Raw genomic sequence first — 12,926 nt, 5'->3', positions numbered from 1 at the left:
AAGGAGACTCATAAATTATTGCATACTTTTGTATCTAATGATCATCTCAAGTGATCATCTAGTGATCATACAAGTCTTTTTATTATGAGACTTTATTTACAGTAAGGTAATAATCTGTTTGATTAGCCAAATGGATCAAGCAATTCAAAAGTAGAAACCCAAACCAGTAGTAGCCGTACCTGACACATAGTATGCTTTAGTTATCCACACTGTGGCAACGTAGTAGGCATAGTTTGAATTATCTGAGACATATACCCCAAATACAACTTAGACAGTAGTGATGAATGATGAACAGATGAAGCCATGTCATTAGCATTTTTTCCTGCAATTCCTCATGACTCACGTAGAGATGTGACTTATGATCAGTAGAGTTCATGCCATTTTCCAAAGGAAAGGTAACTCTCTCACTGGCGTGTGAACCTATCTATCCTCCCTGGAGTAAAAGTTGATGTTAAAGAGGAACTCTGTCAATGCTGCATAATTGCCGTCACACATCTGTCTGTTCCTTTGACAGGGTAGAAGAGGCTGGCCAGGCCCCCCCGGGACACCAGGCTCCAGAAGAAAGACAGTAAGAGCCCTTCTAGACAAGGAGACCCACTGTTCTGGTGGCTCATATTGTGGTGAAAATGGCTGACTTGGAGGAGTGGGTGGGATGGTTCTGCTGGAGCTCACTACCTTGGGGAAACTAACTTAGGGCATCTCGCAGACTAGGGCTGCAAAGGACTTGGGAAAGCCCTGGAAGCTGAGGTAGGAAAGTGCTGACTGCAGAGCAGATCACCAGTCAGGAGAGAGAGCTGGGCAAAGAAAACCAAAAAAGCCTCCAACTAGGGGAAAAGTGGTCAAAGTGTGGCCTACTAGCTAGGTTGAGATCACCTGTGATAGCATTTTAAATCCAAATTCTATTCTTTCTCTGCCAAATTGTATGACTATTAAGAAAAGAAAGAATGGTGATTATTAAAAAGTCAAGAAACCATAGATGCTCATGAGGCTGTGGAGAAATAGGAACACTTTTACACTGTTGGTGGGAATGTAAATTAGTTCAACCATTGTGGAAGACAGTATGACAATTCCTCAAGGATCTAGAACCAGAAATACCATTTTACCCAGCAATCCCATTACTGGGCATATACCAAAAGGAATATAAATCATTCTACGAGAAAAACACATGCACACGTATGTTTATTGCAGCACTATTACGATAGCAAAGACATGGCACCAACCCAAATGCCCATCAGTGATAGACTGGATAAAGAAAATGTGGTGCATATACACCATGGAATACCATGCAGCCATAAAAAGGAATGAGATCATGTCATTTGCAGGGACATGGATGAAGCTGGAGCCATCATCCTCAGGAAACTAACACAGGAATGGAAAACCAAACACCGCATGTTCTCACTCATAAGTGGGAGTTGAACATGGAGAACACATGGACACAGGGGAACAACACATACCAGGGCCAGTTGGGGGTTGGGGGGGCAAGAGAAGGGAGAGAATTAGGACAAATAGCTAATGCATGCAGGGCATAAAACCTAGATGAACAGTTGATAGGTGCAGCAGACATGGCACACATACACTTAGGTAACAAACCTACACGTTCTGCACTTGTATCCCGGAACTTAAAGTAAAATAAAAATAAAAATTTAAAAAAGGAAAAAAAAGAAGGAGGGGGTAAGAAAAGAAGTCAGTCCTGGTATACGCATATCTGAGAGTGAAATTGGGTCACTTGCTTGTTGGGGGTACAGTTTTGGTTTGTTTTTTATTTGTTATTTTTTCATTAAGTACTTTAAAAAATTTGTGTGCAGAAAAGCACAGAGATGATAAAATATTCAATAAGAAGAGATAACTTTAATAAAATATACTTAGATGCCTACATCAGGGTCTAAATTAGGCTGTCTCATTTCATTTTGCTAGGTTTTCTTTCCATTCTTTATGTAGTTATCCAGCCTTCAATTTCCGCCACCCCCTCCCAAATAGAAAATGTTTTAAAATTAAGCACAAGTACAAACTACTTTAGTATATTGCATTTATTACACATTGTCTTTTCTGAGCAAAAGTTTATAGAACCAGCTATTATACTCCATCGAAAAATATTTTTTTATCTTGGAGCATACCCGTGTTCTTTGCAAGGCAGGAAAAATGAGAAGAGATTGTTTAAAATATGCAGAATTTGATTGCTGGAAAAGTGCTTTACTAATGCAGTTTCAATGCTTATAAAGAAATGCATTTGCTATTCATTTCGCTTTCTAAAAGGGTGTAGTCAGCTTATATACCCCTGGAAAATATTTTCAACTTAAAGAATATCATCCAGGAAATCCTGGCATGTAAGGATGTACTTTCACTGTTTTATAGCCTCCAGGGGCTAATGCAATATTGCTATGCATTATTTAAACCACACCACTCCCATGAAATATGACCCCCATCTTGGGTTATAGATTCAGATGTCATTCAGGAGCAAAAGTGGGACTTCCAGTTGAAATGGCAGAGTAAAGCTGTTTTCACACTATTCCTCTTATGTGCATCTCACCAAAAACAACAAAAGAAATTAAAAATGGCGAAACAAAGAATAACCACAGCTTCAAGCTGCAAATAGTGACAAATACTGGCCAACTGTTTTTAAATCTCAACCCTAATGAGTAAGGATTTAGAAAGCTGATACATCAAGTGTGACCTCATCCAGGGATCAGATTTCTTCAAAACTAACTGCCATAGACCTGGAAAAAACTGGTGAGCAAAATCCAGGGACATGGTAGATTTTGAGTGAAGCAGGGAATATACACATAGGGCCACAGTTCAACAGAGGAGGCAAAATGAGAAACTGGAAAATATTCCACTTTTATTATGTACAACTAGCAACCAAGGCCATGGAGGCTGCAAACAATGAGGAGAGAGGTAACAGTGTCTATCACAACACAGAGAAACTATGACTTCAGGGGCCTCATGTGAGTGCCATGAATCTCTTAAACATCAATAGTAGAAGGACGATGTATCTCTAAGGAAAAAGAAATCATTCTTTTGATGAGAAAGTGTTTGAGGCAACATATCTGTATCAAAGCTACCAGCCCTGTTCCAGCCACACATCCCCATAATTTCTTCAATAGACAAGTGGTCCTATTCAAAGATGGTGAATGGTCAGGAACATTAATAATCTTTATTAATTAGATGATTAATCAGGACATAAAGCTGCAAGAGAAAGAAAACCATGGTCAAAGGACAGATAAAGCCTCATTAGAAGAGGAATTATTCAAGGAAAAATTTGAATTCCGGCAAATAGTTCTCCGGAGTCTCTAAGAAGTGAAGATAACATTATTGTTCTTAAAGTTTGAAACACAGACAAGACAATAGAAAGTGAAGAAAGCAAGTTGGCAGTGCTTGAGGAGAAATGGCAGGGTAAACAGTAGAGACGTAAGACATGTTAACACCTGACATTTCTATTCTTTGTTTTTTCTTCTATTCAAGTAAAATTAGATGTAATATTTTAATTTTAAAATAGTTTAATATGGTTGCATTTTAATAAAACACTATTTAGAATTTTATCTGTAAGAATGAGTATAGAAGATGTCAGGAATCATGATTAACATAACATTTCTAGATGGAGGAGTTGGGTGATTTAAAAATTTTTTTCTGTATTCTCTGTATTCAAATATTTTTTTAAATCAGCATGTATCATTCTCATAACAGTAAAGTCATTCTTTGAGAAAGTAGAAAAACCTAGTGCTCACTGCAGAACTCTAAAATGAATGTTACAATGAGCACGGAGGACTTGTCAGTGCACTTAGGCTCCGCTGAGTGAGTGAGTGATTGGAGGGTGACCAGGGGTAGGAGTGGCATGCGGGGAAATAAACAGCAAATCTGACCTTTACTCATTTGAGCACCTACAGTCCACCAGCAACACTACTAAATACTAGAAATAAACTACAAGCTTAACTAAGACCATCTTTCCTGTCAAGGAACTTAGAATCATGTTGTAGAGTGTGGTTTCTCAGCTTCAGCATTATTGGCATTTGGGTTAAACAATTTTCTGCTGTAGGGGGCTGTCTTGTGCATTGTAGAAGACACATGTTATGTATCATCATGTTATGATGGTGTTAACATCATAACATCATCCCTGGCCTCCGCCCACTAGCTGCCAGTAACACCCCCGACCTGTAACAATGTTAAATGTCTCCAGATATTGCTAAGTGTTTTCTGGGGAAAGGGAGGGTGCTAAATACCCCACTTCCTGTTGAGAATCACTTTGTAGAGGGGATGGACCTGTAGAGCTAATAAGCTGTTGCCAGTGCTATGCTAGCAGACTATAATGAATTGGGGGAAAAGGCAGGAAGGAGGGACAAGAAGGAATGTGGTAGCTCTGCGGGGGAGATGAGGAAGAAAGAGGGGGGGCGTCTCTTTCTGAGCCAAACCTGAGAATTAGAACAGATTCTTGTGCCAAGGATAATGAGAAGCAACTGTAGCCTCAAATTAATGCATATCCTTCATTCCTAGTTAGTCTAGAGGGCTGTTAGTTATGACTTGCCCTTTTCATCCCTCTTGGCACTAGTTTACAGGCATCCTGAAGTGGTGTCCGACAATTGTTCATCATTGTAAATGCCTGCCATTAAGACTCAGTATTAATGTGATGTTTTACCATTCAGAATGTCCTGCTTTTTTCCTGATAATTCTCCATCCTGATGGTTCTATATCCAGGAAATTGGGCCCTGTAAACAACCAGAAAGCCAGGCTTTGGGGGAGTGAGGGACTGAGTACCCTGTTCTTGGCCATCTTCTTCTCAGGTCGCTTTGGGGAGATTTTCTTTCCTGATGTGCCCATTCACAGTCTGTTTACAGATAAGTCATGTTGTCTAGATGTGTTAGACATTTGCAAGTCATCAGGTAGACCATTAAGATATTCTGGAATTTCATCTTTCTCAGGTAAAACACTTGAAAATTTTAGGCAAAATTGCGAAATCATCTTCCATATTCCTTGTTTTCTCTCTCTCGTAGCAACCCAATGTATCTCTCCCATGACTTTCATTTGGAGCTTAAATCCCAAATAACCGGGCCGGGCGTGGTGGCTCACGCCTGTACTCCCAGCACTTTGGGAGGCTGAGGCAGGCGGATCACGAGGTCAGGAGATTGAGACCATCCTGGCTAACACGGTGAAAGCCCTTCTCTACTAAAAACATAAAAAAATTAGCCGGGCGTGGTGGCGGGCACCTGTAGTCCCAGCTACTCAGGAGGCTGAGGCAGAAGAATGGCATGAAGCCGGGAGGCAGAGCTTGCAGTGACCTTAAATTGCGCCACTGCACTCCAGCCAGGGTGACAGAGCGAGACTCCATCTCAAAAAAAAAAAAAAAAAAAAAAAAATCCCAAGTAACCATTAACAAAGGTGCTATGCGATCATTTCTAGAGATGTTTTCATTATTTGTGTGAATGGCGGATTAAAGTCTTTCTCATCTATTACGCTTATAAACTAACTAGGGTCAGGAGTCAGATTTTGTTCACCACCACCCAGCCCAGTTCCTGGAAGGGAACAGGACTCAATAAATATGTGTTACAATAATTTATTTTCAGCAAGCCCTTTCAAAATCAAACCTTAAAGACACAAGGGAAAAAAATGTTTGTTGATGATGTTTGAAACATTGCAACAGCAAGCCAGAGATAGATTTTTGAACATGGAGGTCTGTTCCACGTCCCTTGAACATACTGGAAGCTCTTTATTTTGCTTGAATTTAAAGTTCCATTCAGTTCCTCTTACCACAACCAGATGTATCCACCTAAAGCTGGGGTCTGACCACGTACTTTTCCAGCTCCAAAAACCCTAGTGGCTTCTGCTAAATGTTGTAGGGACCTTTCAGCCTAGTAACCCTGCTACTTCCCTTTCTTCTCACACTTTTGATGCAGATGGCCTTACTGCTAGTACCAAATATGCTTCCTGTTTTTCTGTTTCTACTTCATAGCTTAGGCTGTACCTCTGCTGGAAAGACTTGATACATCCTCTGCCTGTAGGACTGCTACCCATCCTCTGAAACACCCATCTCAAAAATCTCTTCTTCCAGGAAGCTTTTCCTGATTTGACCAACTGGGTATGATTGCTTTCTTTAAAACTTGTATTTCTATCTTTCCCCTTTTTTATGGCATTTGCAATACTTTGCCTTGTAAATATTTGTAATATTTGTCTCCTCCTCCCAAACCCAAAGAATGAGGGTCCCCTGAGGTCAGGACTGTGTGTGTGTGTGTGTGTGTGTGTGTGTGTGTGTGTGTGTGTGTGTGATCTTTATGCTCCCATGTTTCCCATCTAGTGTGTTTTGTGGGTAGTATATTTTTCAAATGAAAATATCTATTGCTGTCTGTCAAATGGAAATATCTACTGGTATTTTTCTGAACAAAAGAGAAGTGAATCAGAACAGACAAATCCATGTGCTGAAGGAATGGAAACAGCTTATTTTCCTCCCTCTGATAGAGAGTTTAGGGTTTCATCTTGTGATGATTCATCAGTTTTGTAAAAATAAAATAAAGACCCCTAATCATTTCCCCAAAATACAGTCTGTTTCTTATATAACAATACTGTATTGGTCCATTTTCATACTGCTGAGAAAGACATACGTGAGACTGGGTAATTTATAAAGAAAAAGAGGTTTAATGGATTCACAGTTCCATGTGGCTGGGGAGGCCCTACAATCATGGTAAAAGGTGAAAGGCATGTCTTACATGGTGGCAGGCAAGAGAGAATGAGAGCCAAGTGAAAGGGGAAACCCCTTATGAAATTACCAGATCTCATGAGACTTTATTCACTACCATGACAACAGTATGAGGGAAACCACCCCCATGATTGACTTATCTCCCGCTGGGTCCCTTCCACAACATGTGGGAATTCTGGGAACTACAATTCAAGACGAGATTTGGGTGGGGACACAGCCAAACTATATCAAATAGATTTTGAATGAAATACGATTAGCAGAATTTAAAGTTTGAAATACTGGCCTCTAGGAGAACATCTCAAATTTCAATCAAGACAATGTCTGATTTTACTGAATTTTGCAAATGCTAGGTTTTACTTTTACTATAACATTACTGAATGATCCTAAGTTAGACAACAAAATGTCATTGTCTCTTGATTTCCAGGTCTATGAAATATTGATTTAGAATATATCTGGACCCAACACTTACATATGACAGTGGCAGGAAAACCCGCTTGATTATGTAGCATCATTTTGATTGAATATTAATATACTGGATTGAGTAGGTTTTGAATGTTTGAGATAATTCATTTTTCTCAGGCGAGCATATTATTTGGCTTTTTAAAAATAAAATTAGTTTGGCCATCTTTATGTCTGAACTTAATCTGTTATAAAGTACATGGAGTCAATTATCCCGGTTTTTCCTCTGGCCTCCTGCCTTTTGGCTAGTTTACCCATGATTCCTGGATTCCTTGGTAGTGCTTAAGGAAAAATAAAAGCAATAAAATTCAAATAAGTCTATTTGCAGCTTGGGAACAGCTCTAGTAAAAGTGTAACAGAGAACAAATTATTGACCACAGTCTGTTCTCATAAGTATCTGTAGATTTCAATTGTCTATTATTTCTATTGTCAGTTATTTCAAGGAGACAAATATTCAATTGCCCTAGGATAGAAATTTAGATTTAGCAGTATTTTGCTTTCATGGTACAATGGAAAATTGAATGTTGTAAGCACTATGTGGGAATTGTTATGTATGTTGGTGCCTTAAAGTGTCCATTATGAATTTAAATCATATATAAAAAGCATTTTTTCTGAATTAATGATATCCACCTTTTTCTTCTATTTTAGGCAGCTCATGGCAGAAGGGGACATACAGGCCCACAGGTACAATGATTTTTCCCCTTAACTCCAAATGACAAATATTGCATCCAATCAAGGAGCTGGAATAAAGTCTTTGTAAACTCTCTAAACTTCCCTTTCTGATGATATTGGTTATGGAATAGAATGCTGGAAAAATTTTAGGTTAAGATATTAAGAGTTCATATTTTAAAAATAAAATAATAAAAATTTCATTTTTATTCTGGCCATTATATAAAAAATAATGGCCAGAGATGTACTTAGCGCAATTATTATTAAATTTAACTTTGCTTGGATTTTAAGTACAAACTTGAATAACTTAGTAGATGACCCTTCTTTTACATTTTCATTTAACATATAATCTTACAATTATAAAAAACTCCATATAAGCCAAAAGAATACAATAAAACTCTTGTACAAATTGGATATTCTGAGTATTTTGTTCAAAAAGTTGGTTAAATCAAAAACCATATCCCATTCTCATTGTGCATGTTGGTGATACATTGTATGTGTTTCATGAACCTATAATATTTATGAAAGAGTGGTTGTGACTTATAATTTTATAAAACACACATCCTCAGATTAAAAATACAATGAGGATAAATAATCCATTCTCAGTGGCAACATTGAGACTCCAGAATGTTAAAGATAAAAAGCATCTTAAAAACTACCAGAGAGAAAAGATAGCTTTACTCATGAAAAGAATGACAAATTAGATTGCAGCAACTTCTGTTCAGCAATAATACATGCCAGAAAATAACGGAGTAATATCCTGAAGGTACAGTGGAAAAATAATTTTAACTTAGAATTTTATACCTAGCTAAACTATGAGTAATGTAAAATAGACGCTTTTAGACAAAGAGAGCTTACCATCCAGACGTTATCCCTCCCTCCCACATACTTTTTCTTTGTTTCTGCTTCTGTAACAAAATACCTTAAACTAGTAATTTATAAGCAACAGAATTTTATTTCTTATAGTTCTAGAGGCTGGGAAGTCCAAGATCAAGACATGAGCAGATTCAGTGTCTAGTGAGGGCTTGCTGATCACTCCAGAAATGGTGCCTTCTTGCTGCATCCACACATGGCAGAAGGGGCCGACAGCTACCTTGAGCCTCTTTATAAAGGCACTAATCTCATTCAAGAGGATGGAGCCCTTATGACCTAATCACCTCCTAAAGGCCCCACCTCTTAATACTGTTGCATGGAGGATTAAGTTTCAACATATGCGTTTTGAAGAAACGCGTGCATTCAGACTACAGCATATTTCCAGGTTAGACTTCAGCAAAAAGGAGAATCTACCCAGTAAAATGGCATGATATAAATGAAATGAAATTGGAGAGAAAAGATGTTAAAAAAATTTTTTCTGATTTCTAGGAAAAGGTATCTGTAAGTGACATTTAATCACATCCAACTATATAACACCTGAAATATAAACTTAGGCTCTCCTAATAGTTGCCTAAATTATAAACTTCTTGAATTCTTTATGCTTTTTATAATTCTTGTCTGTGACAGAATTCAAGAACAATATGAAGAGAATACTCAACTTTTGTTCCCTAGATATTTGATTTGAATATAAATATTAATATAATTGTGTAAGATGCTTGAAGATGTTTGAAGAAAATGTGAACTAAATTTTGAGTGTTTTTATGGCCACATAGTTAAGTTAGATGTAATACAAATTTTATAGGAAAGGCGTGGGGCCTGCATGTGTGCATGCATGCATATATAAAAAGATGGAAAGGAAATACACCAGCGTACTAGCTATGGTTATCTCTGCTTGATGAGATTATAGATTTTTATTTTCTTTGTATTTGCATTTATTTTTCACCTTTTTTTTTTTTTTTTTTTTGCAAAGATCCTGCATTGACATTGTGACTGAAAAAATATTTATAAGCTTGCAGGTAAAGGAGACAAAATTTTCAGGAAACAGTGTTAACAGATTGATTCTTTCTCACCACAGGGAACAGTAGGCATCCCAGGACCAGATGGACTTGAAGGCTCCCTGGGACTTAAGGGCCCTCAGGTACATATCAAGACCAATCAGGGTGTGAGAACATATAAAGAAGAATCTGGGAATGGAAAAATCTGAGGACCTGATAGAAACCCTCAAATCTCCCTTGCGGAATTCCAGATGTTCAAAGTTCTCATGGTAATAAAGTAAGGAAGCAACACAGTTTGGACTCATGCAACACTTGGTCTGCTTTAAGTTTTGTCCCAGTCAAGAAGTGAAAAGTGAATGAGCAAGCTAGGCAGTGGTCCTTGTGTACTGGGTTCAGGGTAAGTAGGATATTCCAGGGAGAGCTTGAGCCAAGGAAAATGTTGAACCTCAGATCTGGGAATTGTGGTCAATTTAGCATAGTAATAGTTCAGTGTTACATATCTTGGTGCTCATGATGTAGAAAAATTGGCTTTACTCTTAGGAAAGAATTGCTCGAAAGACAGCTGGAGACATCAGTAGGGTGATCTGCAGTGCAGCACTCAGCCTGCCCTTGCCAGCTCACTTCTCCAGGGAGCTACCTCCAGCACTTTTTCCTTTGCAAGGAACAAGCCATACTTGGCCCTTTACACTGATCACATGAAGGGTTGCATGATGGGTCACATGAGGGGCCGGAGAGGGCAAAATTTAGCTAAAATATTATGATAAAGGAAAGGAAGTCCTAGCAAATACTGAGATGAAAGAAAGGTCAGACCACAAAAAAGTTAGAACATTTTTTTCCTCTCCAAACTTAGTTTTGAAAGCTTGAGGAATAAGTGTACTATTTGGCATAGGCAGGACAATCAACGGCTCTGCTATTTTTCAAAGTTTTAATCCACATAGTTAAAAAAAGTAACTATTACATATTGGCAGCTTGTTGCATGGAAGTTGGGCAAAATATCCTTAAACATCAGAAGGGAAAGTTTGTTCACATTTTGCCAAGATTCAGAGCAGTGAACAGTCTTCCCCTTGGACCTTTATCTCTTCCTAGCTTGATTACTTTTCTTTGTTGTTGCTTTCCAGCTGAGGAAAGCTCTTTTTTTTTTTTTTAATCTTCAAGCAAGAAATTGCTGCCACTGGGGTTGTGGGGGAAGCATTTCAATAGACTAACTAGCTTTATTTCATGCTAAGCAAGTAATACTACAGAATCCCTTCTTCCATTTTATAGAAACTTATTTTTTTTAATGGTGTAATTTAAAAGCAGAGGCAAAAACCAAACACAGCATGAAAGTTTCTCTGCATAACATATGAAAGCCACTGCTAATAGGCAGTATAATATTCCAAAAGCAGAAATAGTCAGATTTCATCTTACCACATACCATATCTTGTTTATGACCAGTCTTCAGTGTGGTTATTGAATAGAAAACTTAAAATGTTCTGCTTTCAGATTTATATTTGTAAGGAATATTTTTCTTTCTAACAAAAGAAATGTAGGGAAATGTAGAAAGCAATATGGAAAAGCTCAACCATTCAGTATTTTTTCCAAGCCCCAGTGAGTTTGACTGCAAATCCTCAACTGCCTAAATTTCAGATTGGACATTTATATTCCCGCACAAATGAGAATGAGCTCCACAGCCCAGGATGGAAGCAAAGGCGTGATTGGAGCTCTCTTTCCCATTTCTGTTCATGTTACTGACTTAGTATTTCTACTTGTAATATTCAATTTAATATTCAGTGTTCTCTTTTAGGCAAAAAATAATGCTTTAATTCTATGTACTTAGGGCCCAAGAGGAGAGGCTGGTGTGAAAGGAGAAAAAGGAGGTGTAGGAAGTAAAGGTCCCCAGGTATGTAATGAGAAAAATGATTGCATCTGACTTTGATCTTGGCTTGATATGTTTTTGTGGTTTCTTCCATGCAGGTGGAGTTATTTACTGCTTGTGAACCAGGAATGTGTATTAGGTTTCACTTCAGCTCAGTGTGGTGGCTATATTACATCATGGTCCCCATCTTGCAGAGCAGACTATGACTATCAGACACAGAGGTAGAAAGTCTAGCCCTCTTTGCCTCAGCTTCTCAGCTCTGTAAATCAGGTCACATCACTCCCCTGATCTCAATCCTCTTGGGGTTTCCCATCCCCACCTCACCCCCAGAATACAGCCTACTGTAGTAGTCCTGAAACTGGCTAAATATGATAATCTCCTGGGGGAATTAGAAAACATTCCACCACCTAGAACATTCCCCAGAACACTTAAATCAGAATCTCTGGCAATGAGGCCAGGGTAGCAGTAATTTAACTTCTCCCTAGGAGATCTTAATACAGACCTAGGGTTGGGAATGACTGCTCTGCATTAGCACTCCTCCAGCTTCACAGTGCAGAAGAACCCCCTAGAGGGAATTGTTAACTAGAGAACTTGTTAAAGTACAGATTATGAGTCAGCAGGTCTAGGGCAAGGCCTGAGATTCTGCACTTTTAGGGCGATCCCAGATGATGCTGATGCTGCTGATCCAGACCACATTTTTAATGGAACGGCCCTATGTGATCTGGCCCTCACCTACCTGCTATCATAGTACATATTATTTGTTTAGCTGTTTGCCTGTCTCTCCTTCTAGATTGCAAGCTCCATAAAAGACAGGACTTTGTCTTATTACACTCTATTCCTAGAGTCCAGAATATCAGTACCTGGCACATAGTAGAGCTCAACACATATTTGAATAATGAATCAAACAGTAAATGAGTGAATGAGACACAGCTGGAAATTGTGTTCTCCACTAACACTAGGGTAAAAGGAGTCCATTACTTGTGTACATTAGTTGAACCAGGCAGTCCAATATGTAAGTGGTTGTGTTTATCACCAGAAAGTTTAAGAAAATTTAAGAGGCTATTTGCATAAACTTGTATCTCATGACACTGTTTTTTAATTATAACTTTTATTTTAGGACTAGGGGTACAGGTGCAGGTTTGTTATGTAGGCAAACTGCATGTCATGGGGGTTTGGCATACGTATTATTTTTGCCACCCAGATAATAAGCATAGTACCAAATAAGTATTTTTTTTCTGATCCTTTCCCATCCTTTACTTTCAAGTAGGCCTGGGTGCCTGTTGTTCCCCTCTTTGTGTCCATGTGTTCTTGTTGTTTAGCTCCCACTTATAAGTGAGAATATGTGGTATTTGTTTTTCTGTTCCTGTGGTAGTTTGCTTAGAATAATGGCCTCCAG

The 12,926-nt window shown here is 38.4% G+C and overlaps 1 protein-coding gene across 1 annotated transcript in view; it reads left to right on the top strand.

Annotated features, from left to right (window-relative positions):
• The window catches only part of COL6A6 (collagen type VI alpha 6 chain), a 115,094-nt gene that overhangs the window by 38,821 nt on the left and 63,347 nt on the right, over positions 1 to 12,926 (top strand). The window contains exons 19-22 of the mRNA XM_055295462.2: positions 515 to 568; positions 7,787 to 7,822; positions 9,756 to 9,818; positions 11,492 to 11,554. Coding sequence (XP_055151437.2) covers positions 515 to 568; positions 7,787 to 7,822; positions 9,756 to 9,818; positions 11,492 to 11,554 — 216 coding nt within the window. The remainder of the gene's footprint in view (positions 1 to 514; positions 569 to 7,786; positions 7,823 to 9,755; positions 9,819 to 11,491; positions 11,555 to 12,926) is intronic.

This window comes from Symphalangus syndactylus, chromosome 10 (genome assembly GCF_028878055.3).
Source record: "Symphalangus syndactylus isolate Jambi chromosome 10, NHGRI_mSymSyn1-v2.1_pri, whole genome shotgun sequence".
Lineage (NCBI taxonomy): Eukaryota > Metazoa > Chordata > Mammalia > Primates > Hylobatidae > Symphalangus > Symphalangus syndactylus.
The sequence above is the reverse complement of the archived record's forward strand: the minus strand, read 5'-3'. Positions and strand labels throughout refer to the sequence as shown.